The sequence below is a fragment of the Canis lupus genome, chromosome 20 (genome assembly GCF_003254725.2).
Source record: "Canis lupus dingo isolate Sandy chromosome 20, ASM325472v2, whole genome shotgun sequence".
Lineage (NCBI taxonomy): Eukaryota > Metazoa > Chordata > Mammalia > Carnivora > Canidae > Canis > Canis lupus.
This window is the reverse complement of record NC_064262.1, coordinates 6,208,240-6,223,452: the sequence shown is the minus strand read 5'-3', so window position 1 is coordinate 6,223,452 and position 15,213 is coordinate 6,208,240. Positions and strand designations below refer to the sequence as shown.

General features: G+C 38.7%; 1 protein-coding gene and 1 pseudogene across 1 annotated transcript; both read left to right on the top strand.

Moving 5' to 3' along the window:
* The first annotated feature begins 2,161 nt into the window (after window positions 1-2,161).
* LOC112662964 (replication protein A 32 kDa subunit-like) lies at window positions 2,162-2,807 on the top strand (annotated as a pseudogene).
* Window positions 2,808-7,340: 4,533 nt separating this feature from the next.
* Window positions 7,341-7,940, top strand: LOC112662978 (thymosin beta-4-like). The gene has a single exon (XM_035702662.2). The coding sequence runs from the start codon at window positions 7,420-7,422 to the stop codon at window positions 7,552-7,554; it is 135 nt and encodes a 44-aa protein (XP_035558555.1). The 5' UTR covers window positions 7,341-7,419; the 3' UTR covers window positions 7,555-7,940.
* Window positions 7,941-15,213: the final 7,273 nt, after the last annotated feature.

The following is a 15,213-nucleotide window of genomic DNA, read 5'->3' as shown; positions in this document are numbered from 1 at the left end:
AGCCATCTCAGAGGCCCCTCTTATGTTCATCCCTCTTCTTCCTCCAAAAGTGACCCCTATCCCACTCGAGTAATCATTCCTTGTGCTTTATTTTGGTTTCATCATCCAAGTGTGCATCCGTAGATACTATGGTTTAATCTTGCTCATTTAAACACTTTTGTTGTGTATTTTAAGTTCTGTCTCCTTTTCCTTCCCTTAATTTTTCTTATATCTATGAAGCATCCAAATCATTGGACCTGTAGCATCTCCCACAGTCTGTTGCTATCTGCTTACTCGGGGTTCAGTTCAACACACTGCTGTGCCCTCTGTACATCCTTTAAATTTGCAGCTGGACCCAGAGACTTAGATCCGATCTAAGTCTGGATCAGACTTAGATCCAATCCTCTTGGCAAGACTGTGAGTGGTAACATGTTCTCTCATCAGAGGTACATCAGATCTGCTCCTCACTCTTTTTTTATGTTAGGCCCCATTATTCTCAGTGCTTAGAGATCCATTCATTCACTGGCATGGGTACAGTGATGATATTCTAAGTCTATCATGTTGTTTTCATACATTATCTGGAATAATAGTATATGGAGACACTTCCCCTCAACTCTTACACTGTGGCACAGGCATACTGGAAGGATTGGCTATATGCCTGATTCTTTATGCACATGTCAAGATAATGAGGACATCTCTGACATACTCAGAAAGTGCCCAGTTGGTTTCATATCTGTTTTAGCCTAATGTCACTTAATGAACTCCTAGACATATTAGCTGGATTTCAACCCACTTGCACTTTTTATTCTAGTTGAAGCTCAGAAGGAAAATTTTAAGTGTGAAAAAGGTGCAAATGTAATGTAGAAGAGGATAAATAAAAACCCTGTAGTCCTGAATTTGAATTAGGAATAACAGTATGAACTCATGACGTATTTTATCTTCATGTGTACACATGTGTACATGCGAGTGTGTACTTTTATCTTCATGTGTACACATGTGTACATGCGAGTGTGTACTTTTTTTTACCCTGCTCTGCTCACTGAAAAGGTGGATAAATAACCAGTAAATATCCTTAGTGGGCAGACTGTACTCTTGAAATACCATTTCCCACTGAAAGAAAGAAATCAGAGCTTCTTAGAGAAATGGTTGATTCCAGGCCTGGGTTCAGGAAAGGTTTGAGATGAACCTGGAACATCTTCACGGACTAGGTAGCAAGAAAATCATCAGAGACTAGTAGATTCATGTGAAAAGGACTCAGAAGCCAACTGAAGAGGCCAAAATGTGACAATATAAGCTTTGACTAGAATAAAAACTGCATTGGGTTGAAATCCAGCTAATATGTTTAGGAGTTTCTCTGCTGAACAGTCTTGGCACCCTTTCCAAAAATCAATTGAAAAGCAACATACAGAATGGGAGAGAGTATTTGCAAATCATATATCTAATAAGAGGTTAATATCCAGAGTATATAAGAACTCCTACAACTCAATAGAAAACAAAAACAAACAAACAAAAAAACCACCAAACAATCCAATTTAAAAACAGGCTGAAGAACTCAATAGACATGCTCCCACAAGAAGACATGCAAATGGCCAATAGATACTTGATAAGTCCCTTAACATAACTAATCATCAGGGAAATGCAAATCAAAACCACAGTGAGATATCACTTCACACCTGTTAGAATGGCTGTGATCAGAAAGACAAGAGATGAGTGTTCAAAAAGATGTAGAAAAAGGGAATCCTTGTGTAGGTTGGTACAGCAACCATGAAAAACAGTATGGAGGTTCCTCCAGAAATTAAAAATACAACTACCATATGATCAAGGAATCCCACTTCTAGATATATAGCCAAAGGAAATAAAAACAGGATATCAAAGTATTATCTTCACTGCCATGTTCATTGCAGCATTATTTACAATAGGCAAGTTATAGAGACATCTGAAGTGTCAATCAACAGATAAATGGATACAGAAGATGTGGTGTATAGATATACAGTGGAATATTTTTCAGCCATGAGAAAGAGAAAGAAGGACATCTCATTTGTAATAACATGGATGGACCTCGAAGGCATTATGCTAAGTAAAATAAGCCAGACAGAAAAAGACAAATACTACATGTTATCACTTATATATGAAATCTTAAAAAAAAAAAAAAGTCAAACTCATAGAAACAAAGAGTAGAGAAAGTGGTTGTGGTTGATGAAATGTTCAAAATTGGGAATGTTGAGATTTCACAAGTCACTATTGTGGGTATAATCAGACATGCAGAGAAGACCCCAACCAACATTGTATACAAAATAGATGACAGGACAGCTGCACCCATGGATGTCCGCCAGTGGGTTGACACAGATGATGCCAGCAGTGAAAACACAGTGGTTCCTCCAGAGACGTATGTGAAACTGGCTGGCCATCTGTGATCTTTTCAGAACAAAAAAAAAGCCTTGTAGCCTTTAGATCATGCCTCTGGAGGATATGATGAGTTTACCACACATATTCTGGAAGTTGTCAATGCACACATGATCCTGAGCAAATCTAACAGCCAGCCCCCAGCAGGGAGAGCACCTATCAGCAATCCAGGAATGGGTGAAACAGGGAACTTTGGTGGGAATAGCTCCATGCCAGCAAATGGCCTCACTGTGGCCCAAAGCCAGGTGCTGAATTTGATTAAGGCTTGTCCAAGACCTGAAGGATTAAACTTTCAGGATCTCAAGAACCAGCTTCAACACATGTCTGTAGCCTCAATAAAGCAAGCTGTGGATTTTCTTAGCAACGAGGGCCACATCTATTCCACTGTGGACAATGATCATCTTAAATCCACAGATGCAGACTAACCGGGTCTAATTGAGTGCTGGACCAGATTTCATAATCTGTTGTCTCCAACTGTGCATATGTTTGGTCAGTTGACTTCTAGGGAGTAGGTTTCATCTAGAAAGGGTCTCATTTAACATCCTTTTGAAACTTAGTGCTCTGGCTCTTTGTTTTTATTTTTGTTTTTATGAAGCTCAGTTTTGGGCAGTTGACAAGAATATAAACCTAGGTGGACTTTCTTAAAGTTACAAATCAGCCATTTACAACATCAGGACAGATGGAAGTGGGAGGGAGAGACATGCTACCAAGAGAGTTGGGCGGTATTACTTAAAGAATACTCAGGAGTTTCTACTCCTGTACCATTCCCTGTTGAAAGAAGATGAGCAGAACTAGGGCCTTCAGCAGGGAGCTAGCCAAAAAACCCACTAACCTTTGCCTGGTTTTGTTCCCCCCTTTGGTTGGCTATATGGTGTTATTTTCAGAATCGCACTTTCCTTCACCTTGTCATGACTGCTGCCAAAAGTGTGCTTTTATGAACATGAAGTTCTAGAGTCGTGACCTCATGAGGGCAAAGGGGAGAAAGAGGTTATTTCGATTTCATACAAAATCCATATGTTTAATAAAAGTTCTATTGCAGAAAAAAAAAAAAAAAAGCAGGCTCCCAAGGAGCCCAACCCAGGGCTTGATCCCAGGACCCTGGGATCAAGACATGAGCTGAAGGCAGATGCTTAATCAACTGGGCCACCCTGGCACCCTGATAGATTTTTTAAAAGACTTTATTCGGGATCCCTGGGTGGCGCAGCGGTTTGGCGCCTGCCTTTGGCCCAGGGCGCGATCCTGGAGACCCGGGATCCAATCCCACGTCGGGCTCCCGGTGCATGGAGCCTGCTTCTCTCTGCCTGTGTCTCTGTGCCTCTCTCTCTCTCTCTGTGACTATCATAAATAAATAAAAATTAAAAAAAAAAGACTTTATCCACTTAGGGGCACCTGGGTGGCTCAGGAGGCACCCCTACATGTATATATTTTCGTATGTTGAACCAATCTTGCATTCCTGAGATAAGTCCCGCATGATCATGGTGTATAATCCTTTATTTATGCTGCTGGATTTGGTTTGCTGGTATTTTGTTGAGAATTTTTATGTTTTTATTATTAAAGTATATTAATCTTGGGACACTTGGGTGGCTCAGCAGTTAAGTGTCTGCCTTTGGCTCAGGGCGTGACCCCAGGGTCCTGATATCGAGTTCTACATGGGGCTCCCCACAGGGAACCTGCTTCGCCCTCTGCCTGTGTCTCTGCCTCTCTCTCTGTGTCTCTCATAAATAAATAAATAAAATATTTAAAAATAAAATAAAAAGTACATTAATCTATAGTTTTCTTTGTCTGGCTTAATACCATGGTAGTACTGGCCTCAAAGAATGAGTTGGGAAGTATTTCTTTTTCCATTTTGTTTTATTTGTAAAAGATTAATGTTAATTCTTATTTAAATGTTCAGTAAAGGGGTGCCTGAGTGGCTCTTCTCTATGTTTTTCTTTTTCTTTCATTCCTTCTCTTGCTTTCTTGCTTTTTTTCTTTCTTTCAATTCAATTAACATATAGTTATTACTAGTTTCAGAGGTAGAGATCAGTGATTCATCAATCTTCTATTAACACCCAGTGCTCATTACATCCCATGCCCTCCTTACTGTCCATCACTCAGTTACCCTATTCCCCACCCCCATCCCCTCCAGCAGCCCTCAGTTTTGTTTCCTATGATTAAGAGCCTCCTGTGGTTTGTCTCCCTCTCTGATTTCATCTTGTTTTATTTTTTCCTTTCTTCCTCTATGATCCTCTGTTTTGTTTCTTAAATTCCATGTATGAGTGAGATCACATGATAACTGTCTTTCTCTGATTAACTTATTTCATTTAGCATAATACCCTCTAGTTCCATCCACATCGTTGCAAATGGTGAGATTTCATTTCTTTGGTGGCTGAGTAGTATTCCATTGTACATATAAACCACTTATTTATCCATTCATCTGTCAATGGAGATCTGGGCTCTTTCCATAGTTTGGCTATTGTGGGCATTGCTGCTATAAACATTGGGGTGCAGATTCCCCTTCTGATTACTACATTTGTAACTTTGGGATAAATCCCTAATAGTGCCATTGCTGGGTTGTAGGAGAGCTCTATTTTCAACTTTTTGAGGAATCTCCACACTCTTTTCCAAAGTGACTGTACCAGCTTGCATTCTCACCAACAGGGTAAGTGAGTTCCCCTTCTTCCACATCCTCACTAACATCTGTCATTTCCTGAGTGGTTAATTTTTGCCATTCTGACCAGTGTGTGATAGTATCTCATTGTGGTTTTAATTTATATTTCCCTGATGCCTAGTAGATGTTGAGCATTTTTTCATGTATCTGTTGGCCGTTCGTGTCTTCTTTGAAGAAATGTCTGTTCATGTCTTCTGCCCATTTCTTGATTGAATTATTTGTTCTTTGGGTGCTGAGTTTGATAAATTCTTTTTAGGTTTTGGATACTAGCCTTTTATCTAATAAGACTTTTGCACATATCTTCTCCCATTCTGTTGGCTGTCTTTTGATTTTGTCAACTGTTTCCTTCACTGTGCAAAAGCCTTTTATCTTGATGAAGTCCCAATAGTTCATTTTGCCTTTGTTTCCCTTGCCTTTGGAGACATGTCTAGCAAGAAGTTGCTGCAGCCAAGGTCAAAGGGTTGTTGCCTGTGTTCTCTTCTAGGATTTTGATGGATTCCTGTCTCACATTTAGGTGTTTCATCCATTTTTAGTTTGTTTTTGTTTATTACATCCATTTTGAGTTTATTTACTTGTGTAATAAAGTAATCCAGGGATTCCCTGGGTGGCTCATTGATTTAGCGCCTGCCATTGGCCCAAGGCGTGGTCCTGGAGTCCCGGGATCGAGTCTCACATCAGGCTCCCTGCATGGAGCCTGCTTCTCCCTCTGCCTGTGTCTCTGCCCCTCTGTGTGTGTGTGTGTGTGTGTCTCATGAATAAATAAATAAAATCTTTAAAAAAAAAAAAAAGGAAAGAAAGTGATCCAGTTTCATTCTTCTGCATGTGGTTGTCCAATTTTCCCAACACCATTTGTTTAAGAGACTTTTTTCATTGGATATGGATTTTTCCATAGAGTTGAGGGTCCATTTCTGGGTTTCCTATTCAGTTCCATTGATCTATATGTCTATTTTTGTGCCAGTACCATACTATCTTGATGATTAGCACTTTGTAATAGATCTCGAAGTCTGGGATTGTAATGCCACCAGACTTTTGGTTTTCTTTTTCAATATTCCTTTGGCTCTTCTGGGTCTTTTATGGTTCCATACAAATTTTAGGATTCTTTGTTCTAGCTCTGTGAACAAAGATGCTGGTATTTTGATAGGGATTGCATTGAATGTATATATTGCTTTAGGTAGCATAGACATTTTAACAATATTTGTTCTTCCAATCCATGAGCATGGAATGGTTTTCCTTTTCTTTGTATCTTCCTCAATTTATTTCATGAGTGTTCTATAGTTTTCTGCATACAGATCCTTTCCCTCTTTGGTTAGGTTTATTCCTAGGTATCTTATGGCTTTTGGTGCAATTGTAAATGGGATCAATTCCTTAATTTCTCTTTTTTCAGCCATGTATGAGTTCTAGCAATTTTGGGGGTGGAGTCTTTTGGGTTTCCCACATAGAGTATCATGTCATCTGCAAAGAGTGAGAGTTTGACTTCTTCATTGCTGATTTGGATGCTTTTTATTTTTGTTGTCTGATGGCTGAGGCTAGGACTACTAGTACTATGTTGAACAACAGAGGTGATAGTAGACATCCTCGCTGTGTTCCTGACTTTAGGGGAAAAGATCTGTTTTTCCCCATTGAGAATGATATTTTTAAAAAGATTTTATTCATTTATTCATAAGAGACACACACACACAGAGGCAGAGACACAGACAGAGGGAGAAGCAGGCTCCACACACAAAGCCTGATGTGGGACTCATCCAGAGACTCCGGGATCACAACTTGAGCCAAAGGCAGACGCGCAACCGCTGAGCCACCCTGGCATCCCGAGAATGATATTTGCTATGGGTTTTTCACATATGGCTTTTATGATATTGAGGTATGTTCCCTCTATCCCTACAGTGTGAAGAATTTTAATCAAGAAAAGATGCTATACTTTATCAAATGCTTTTTTCTACGTCTATTGAGAGGATCACATGGTTCTTGTCCTTTCTTTTATTAATATAGTGTATCATATTAGATGTTGCAGATGTTGAACCACCTTTGCATCCCAGATATAAATCCCACTTGGTTATAGCGAATAATCCTTTCAATGTACTGTTGGAAATATATTGGCTAGTATCTTGGTGGAGAATTTTTGCATCCATGTTCATCATGGATACTGCTCTGTAATTCTCCTTTTTGGTGGGGTCTTTCGCTAGTTTTTAGACCGAGGTAATGCTGGCCTCATAGAATGAGTTTGGAAGTTTTCCTTCCATTTCCATTTTTTTGGGAACAGCTTCAGAAGAATACGTATTAATTCTTCTTTAAATTTTTGGTAGAATTTGGCAGCGGCCACAGCACAGACCGGATCCCTTTCCTCTCTCCAGCTTGCTCGTGCGCCTCGCTCTGCTTCCTCTGCAACCATGTCTGACAAACCCGATATGGCTGAGATTGAGAAATTCAATAAGTCGAAATTGAAGAAGACAGAAACGCAAGAGAAAAATCCACTGCCTTCGAAAGAAACAATTGAACAGGAGAAGCAAGCAGGTGAATCGTAATGAGGCGTGCGCCGCCAATATGCACAAGCATATTGTACATTCCACAAGCATTGCCTTCTTATTTTACTTCTTTTAGCTGTTTAACTTTGTAAGATGCAAAGCGGTTGGATCAAGTTTAAATGACTGTGCTGCCCCTTTTCACATCAAAGAATGGAGAACTACTGACAACGAAGGCACCTGCCTTTCCCATCTGCCTGACTGGCTGGCTGGCAGGGAAGGAAAAGAACTTGCATGTTGGTGAAGGAAGAAGCTGGGTGGGAGGACAGTGAGATCTAGAGTAAAAAACCAAGCTGGCCCAAGGTATCTTGCAGGCTGTTAAAATGCAGTTTAATCAGAGTGCCATTTTTTTGTTCAAATGATTTTAATTATTGGAATGCACAATTTTTAATATGCAAATAAAGTTTTAAAACGTGAAAAAAAAAGTTTGGTAGAAATCCCCTGGGAAGCCATCCAACTCTGGACTTTTGTTTGTTAGGAGATTTTTGATTATTGCTTCAATTTCCACGCTGGTTATGATTCTGTTCAGGTTTTCTATTTCTTCTCTCAGTTCTGATAGTTTATACATCTCTAAGAGCATATCCATTTCTTTCAGACTGCCTTATTTGTTGGCATACAGTTGCTCATAATAAGTTCTTATGATTGTATATCTCCGGTGTTGGTGGTGACCTCTCCTTTTTCACTAATGATTTTATTTATTTGGGTCCTTTCTCTTTTCTTTTTGATAAATCTGGACAGGGGTTAATCAATCGTAATTCCTTCAAAGAACTAGTTCCTAGTTTCATTGATCTGTTCTACTGTTCTTTTGGTTTCTATTCCATTGATTTCTGCTCTAATCTTTATTAATTCTCTTCTGCTGGGTTTAGGATTTATTTGCTGTTCTTTTCCAGCTCCTTTAGATGTAAGTTTAGGGTGTGTATTTGAGACCTTTCTTGTTTTTTGAGAAAGGCTTGTATTGCTATATATTTCCCTCTTAGGACTGCCTTTGTTTCATTCTAAAGGTTTTGAACAGTTGTGTTTTCATTTTCATTTGTTTCCGTGATTTTTAAAAATTATCCTTTAATCTTCTGGCTGATCCATTCATTCCTTAATAGGATGCTCTTTAACCTCCAAATATTGCTCCATGTGGCTTTTGTTCCCTGAGCATTTTCAGTGCTGCTTTAGAGGATGAGAATGAAAATGGTGGCCTCCCAATCTCCAGCAACGAAGCTGAAGGTTTGGGTCCCCACTCCTCAGTGCGCCTTTGGGGAAAAGCAGTCAATCACTTCTGTCTCCCTGGTATCCGTCTGCACTCAGTACTTATCCGTCTGCACTCTGTACTTACCCAGACTGAGCGTTCCTATCTCAGGCATGCGATTCCATTTCAAGTCTTCAAACCCAGCAAAATCATGTGGCGCATGTTAGGTTTTTCCCAAATGAACGGCGGAGAAATTAAAAAAAAAAAAAAAAAAAAAGGCAGGGCCAGGCAGTAGGTTCCAGAATGCTTTAATGGGCAGCGCTCCCGGGTGAGATTCCATGACTCGTGACTCGGAGGGGGTTGAGTCAGGGAAGTCGCGCCCAGGCAAACCGCAGGGGGGTCTATAGAGTTTTCCGCGGGAAGATGGGGGCAGGATGGCATTCCGATTAGGGTAAGGGTTACAGGTCTTTGTAAGCTAAGTTAGGGTAGGGAGGTAAGGTGGTGTTGGCGGGGAAGATGGGGGTAGGGCGGCATTCCAGTTGGGGCAAGGGTTACAGGTCTTTGTGTGCTAAGTTAGGGTAGGGCGGCAAGGCGGCCTTATTGGGAGGTTGCTGGCCTGGGGTCGGCTGTTTTGAGGTCCCCAGTCTCTCCAGCCCAACAGCGCACACCCATACTGCTCCTCCGAGTGGAAGGAAGGGGGACTCATGGCAGTTCTGCCACTTGCTGGGCTGTTGCCCGACTGTGCCATGATTCTTGGTATATGGCAACACTGATTGCAGCCAGCTTCCTCAATCCGGTGCCTGGGAACCCTGCCACTTTCAGGCACCCCTGGTGTTCCTGTGACCCGGGGGATCTTGAGACCATCCTGTCATACCTAGGATCCTGCCCCGCTTTGCCACCTGAGCACCTTTTCAGGCAGAGACATCCCCCATTGGAGCAGACTTTTAAAAGTTCTGATTTTGTGCTCTGCTGCTATGTCATTTTTTAGTGCTGGCTGCCAGAGGCTCCCCTCCACTCTGGTTTATTTTCCCATATATCACCTTGGATTCACTTCTGCACACCTTCCACCAGAAAGTGGTCGCTTTTCTATTTGTATAGTTGCAACAGTTTTTTTCCTTAGGTCTTTGGTTGAGTTTGTAGGTGTGTTCGGAATGATTTGATAGCTATCTCGCTGAGTTCCTGGGACCAGACAGAACTAAGATCTACTCCTCTGCCATCTTGGACCAATCTTTTCTCTAATTCTTTCTTTGTCATTCTAACTAGTTTGTTAATTTTGTTGATTTCTTCAAAGAATTAAGTTTTTGTTTGATCAATTTTCTCTATTGTGTCTTTATACTCTATTTCTTTATGCACAGATCTTTATTATTTTCTTACTTCTGCTTTTTTATGTTTAGTTTCCTCTTCTAGTATCTTACATTATAACATTACATTATTGACTTGAATTATTTCTCTTTTTTAAGTTTTTATTTAAATTCTAGGTAGTGGGCAGCCCCGGTGGCGCAGCGGTTTAGTGCCGCCTGCAGTTCAGGGCGTGATCCTGGAGACCCTGGATCGAGTCCCACGTCAGGCTCTCTGCCTGCTTATCAGGCACGTCAGGCTCTCTGCCTGCTTATCGTGTCTCTGCCTTTCTCTCTCTCTCTCTCTCTCTCTCTCTCTTTCTCTCTGTCTCTATGAATAAATAAAAAAATCTTTTAAAAATTCTAGGTAATTAACATACTGTACAATATTAGTTTCAGGTATACAATATAGTGATTCAACACTTCCGTACATCACCAGTGCTTATCACAACTGCAGTCCTTAATCCCCATCACTTATTTAACTCATCTCCTCACCCACCTCCCTTCTAATAACCCTCAGTTTGTTTTCTATAGTTAAGAGTCTCTTTCAATAAATAAAATCTTAAAAAAATAAGAGTCTCTTTGTATCTCTCTCTCTTCCTTTTGTTCATTTGTCTTGTTTCTTAAATTCCACATTGGAATGAAATCATATGGTATTTGTCTTTTCCTGGCTGACTTATTTTGCTTAGCATAAAACTGGCTCCATCCACCTCGTTGCAAATGGCAAGATTTCATCCTTTTTATGGCTGAGTAATATCCCATTGTATATATACATACCACATCTTCTTTATCCTTCATCAATAGATGGACTCTTGGGCTGCCCATAATTAGCCTATTGTAGATAATGCTGCTATAAACATGCATATATCCCTTAGAATTAGTATTTTTGTGCTCTTTGGGTAAATACCTAGTAGTGCAATTGCTGGTTATAGGGTAGTTTTTTTAACTTTTTGAGGAATGTCCATACTGTTATCCAGAGTTGCTGCACCAGTTTGCATTCCCACCAATAGGACAAGAGGTTTCCCCTTTCTCCACACCCTCGCCAACATGTATTGTTTCTTATGTTGTTGATTTTAGCCATTCTGACAGGTGTGAGGTGATATCTCATTGTAATTTTGATTTGCATTTCCCTGATGATAAGTGATGTTGAGAGTCTTTTCATGTTTCCTTTTTTATCTTTAACATAGGCATTTGCAGCTACAAATTTCCCTCTAAGCACTGCTTTCAATGCATGTTCTATGTTTTGATATGTTGCATTTTTATTTTCATTCATCTCAAAATATTTTCTAATTCCCCATGCAATTTCTTACTTGAACCATTGATTATTTTGGAGTGTGTTGTTTAGTTTCCATATTCCTGTGAACTTTCCAAATTTTCTTCTATAATTGATTTGTAATTTTATCTCATGGCCATCTGAGAAAATGTTTTGTATGATTTCAATCCTTTCACATTTATTGAGAGTTGTCTTATAGCCTAATATATGGCCCATCCTGGAAACTGTTCCTTGAGCGCTTCAAAAGAATGTGTATTCTATTTTTGTTGGTTGGAGGTTCTATAGATATTCATTAAGGCTAGTTGGTTTATAGTGTTATTCCTATATTCTATTTATCTTTCATATAGTTTTTCTATCAATTATTGAAGATGGAACATTTGAAGTCTTTAAATATTGTTGAACTATTTTTCCCTCCATTCTGTGAATTTTTTGCTGCTTTTGTTTTGGGAACATATATATTTATAATTGTTATATTAATTAACCCATTGACACTTTATCATTCTAAAACCTTTTTTTCTCTCTAGTAAAAATTTTATCATACACCTATTTTATCTAATATTAGTCTAGCCATGCCATTTCTCTTTTGATATCTCTATATTGTCTATCTGCACCATCCTTTTGTTTTCAATATATTTGTACTCTTAAATATAAGGCAGGTTTCTTGTAAACAGCATGTACTCAGATCATAGTTGTTATCTGCCATTCTGCCAACTTCTACCTTTCCATTGAAGACTTTAATCCATTTACATTTAATCTAGTTACTGATGAGATAAGATTTATGTCTGTTCTTTGTGTTCAATATGTCTTGTGTCTTTTTTTGTTCCTCTGTTCCTCCATTACTATTGTCTTTTGTGTGGAATGTATATATTTTCTAGTGTGCCATTTTATTTCCCTTGTTATTTCTTTTACTGTATATTTTGAAATTTATTTTCTCAGTTGGTTTCTCTGGAAATTACAATTAACAAATTATAACAATATAGGTCAGGTTAATACCAACTTAATTTCAGTAGCATACAAAAACGTTGCTTCTGTATTGCACCATTCCCTTCCCCATCCTTTGTTGTCATACAAGTTATATCTTTATATATATGTGCCCATCAACACAGATTTATAATTCTTTATGCAGTTGTCTTTCAAAACAGAGAGGATATTTTTTTTAAGTTACAAAGAATGCATTTATGTTAGCTTTTACTTTTTTCTATGTAGTTATCTTTATTTCTTCTCTTTATTTATTCATGTGAATTGAAGTTACTATGTAGTATCTTTTCACTTAAGCCTGAAAGACTCTTCTTAGTATTTCTTGTAGGGCATGTTTTCAAGTGAAGAATTCTTGCAGTTTTGTTTATCTGGGAAGTTCTTATGTTCTCTTTCATTTTTGAAGGATAGTTTTGCCGGATATAGAAATCTTTGTTGATAATCTTTCTCCTTCAGATCTTTGAATATGTCTTTCCATGCCATATGGCTTCTCTGCTTTCTGATGAGAAATCAGCTGTTAATTTTGTTAAGAATCCCTTGTACATGATTAGTTACTTCTCTTTTGCTACTTTCAAAATTCTTTGTCTTTCATCAGTTTTACTATGATGTGTCTACATGTGGATCTCTTTGAGTTTTTCCTATTTGGAGTTTATTGAGCTTCTTGGATGTGTAGATTAATATTTTTCATTAAATGGGGGAAGTTTTCTTGTCATTATTTCTTCAAATATTCTCCATGCCTCTTTCTCTCTTTCTCCTCTCTTTGGGACTCCCAGATGTTGGTATGCTTGAATGTTCCAGAGCTCTCTGAGTCTTTGCTTTTTTTTTAACAGCTTTATTGAAGTATGGTTGAAACACAAAACGTGCACACATCTAATATATATAATTTGATTAATTTGAACATATGTATATGCCCATGAAACCATCACCACAATCAAGGTAATAGTTATAGCCATCACTGACAAGTTTCCTTGTTCCTTTTTGGTTTTTGGTTGTTGTGTTGTTTTGTGTTTAGAATACTTACTATGATATTTGCTACCTTAAACAAATTTTAAGTGTACAATACATTATTGTTAACTATCATCACTGTGCTGTACTACAGATATCTAAAACTTATTCATCTTGTATAAATTTTATCATACACCTATTTTATAGGTGTATGAACATTTATACCCATTGAATCTATTCATTTTTATTTACTTTTTTTTCATTATGTTCCTCAGACTAGATAAACTCAATTCACTCATATTCCAGGTTCACTGATTCTTTTTCTGTTTGCCCATATTTACTGTTAAGCTCCTGTAGTAAAATTTCCTTTTCAGTAATTGTACTTTACAACTTCAAAATTTCTTAGTTCTTTTTTATACTTTCTGTCTTTTTATTGAAATTTTCTATTTGATGAGAAATCATTCTCATACTTCCCTGTAGTTCCTTAGACATGATTCCTTTATAGTTCTTTGAATATATTTAAAATAGCTGACTTTTAAATCTTTGTTAAGTAAATGCAAGTTCTGGGGTTCTTCAGGGATAGTTTCTTTTCCTAAAATATTTTCTTTTCTTTAAGATTTTATTTATTTACTCATGAGAGACACACACAGAGAGAATCAGAGACACAGGCAGAGGGAGAAGCAGGCTCCACACAGGGAGCCCGCTGTGGGACTTGATCTGGGGTCTCCAGGATCACACCCTGGGCTGAAGGCGGAACTAAACCACTGAGCCACCCAGGCTACCCAGGGATAGTTTCCGTTGATTTCCATATTTTCTCGTTTCTTTGAATGTTTTGTAATTTTTGTTGACAACTGGACATTTAAATTTATAAAAAAAATTTTTAAGATTTTAACTTATTTGAGAGACAGAAAGAGATTGAGCAGTGGGGAGGGGGAGAGGGAGAAGCAGACTTCCTGCTGAGCAGGGAACCCAATGTGGGATTTGATCCCAGGACCCTAAGCCAAAGGCAGATGCTTAACCTACTGAGTCACCCAGGTACCTGACAACTGGACATCTTTTAAAGATTTTATTTATTTATTCATGAGAGACACAGCGAGAGAGAGAGAGAGAGAGAGAGAGAGGCAGAGACACAGGCAGAGAGAGAAGCAGGCTCCATTCAGGGAGCCCGACACGGGACTCCATCCAGGGTCTCCAGGATCATGCCCCAGGCTGCAGGCCGCGCTAAACCACTGAGCCACTGGGGCTGCCCAAAACTGGACATTTTAAATAATACAACGTGACAACTCTGGAAGTTAAATTCTCCCCATTCCCTATTTGTTGCTATTTGCTATTCTAGAATTTCTTAACATTTCTGAAAAGCATCCAGAGAAAAGGAACACTTTACATTCAGGGATGTAAATATAAGATTGATGAATGGCTTATAACAGAAAAAAATTGAAGCCAGAAGACCAGGAAATGGCATTTTAAAGTGTTTAGGGGAGAAAGTATCACCCTAAAGCTATATATCCAGGAAAAATATCCTTCAAAAACAAAATGGAGGGATGCCTAGCTGGCTCAGTGGTTAAGCATCTGCCTTCAGCTCAGGGCGTGATCCCCGAGGTCCGAGATTGAGTCCTGCATCAGGCTTTCTGCATGGAGCCTACTTCTCTTTCTGCCTATGTCTCTGCCTCTCTCTGTGTGTGTCTCTCATGAATAAATAAATAAAACCTTTTTTAAAAATGGGTACATGAATTAGTACACACACATACATATATTTGTTTGCTTTGTCAGCTAAGATGACTGAGAAACAATGATAGCATCTGGATCTTGGTTTCTAATAACATTCTCCAAAAGAAGTAACTTGGCTTCCTTGAAGCAATGGCTAATTCTAGAATTGAAGTAAGTAATATACAAGATGAGCCCAGAACATCTTTTTATAGTCCCAGATAGTGCTAAAGTCCTCAAAAGAGAATAAG

What these genes read in the sequence shown, in the direction of transcription:
- LOC112662978 (XM_035702662.2), top strand. Translation starts at nt 7,420, where the DNA reads ATGTCTGACAAACCCGATATGGCTGAGATTGAGAAATTCAATAAGTCG.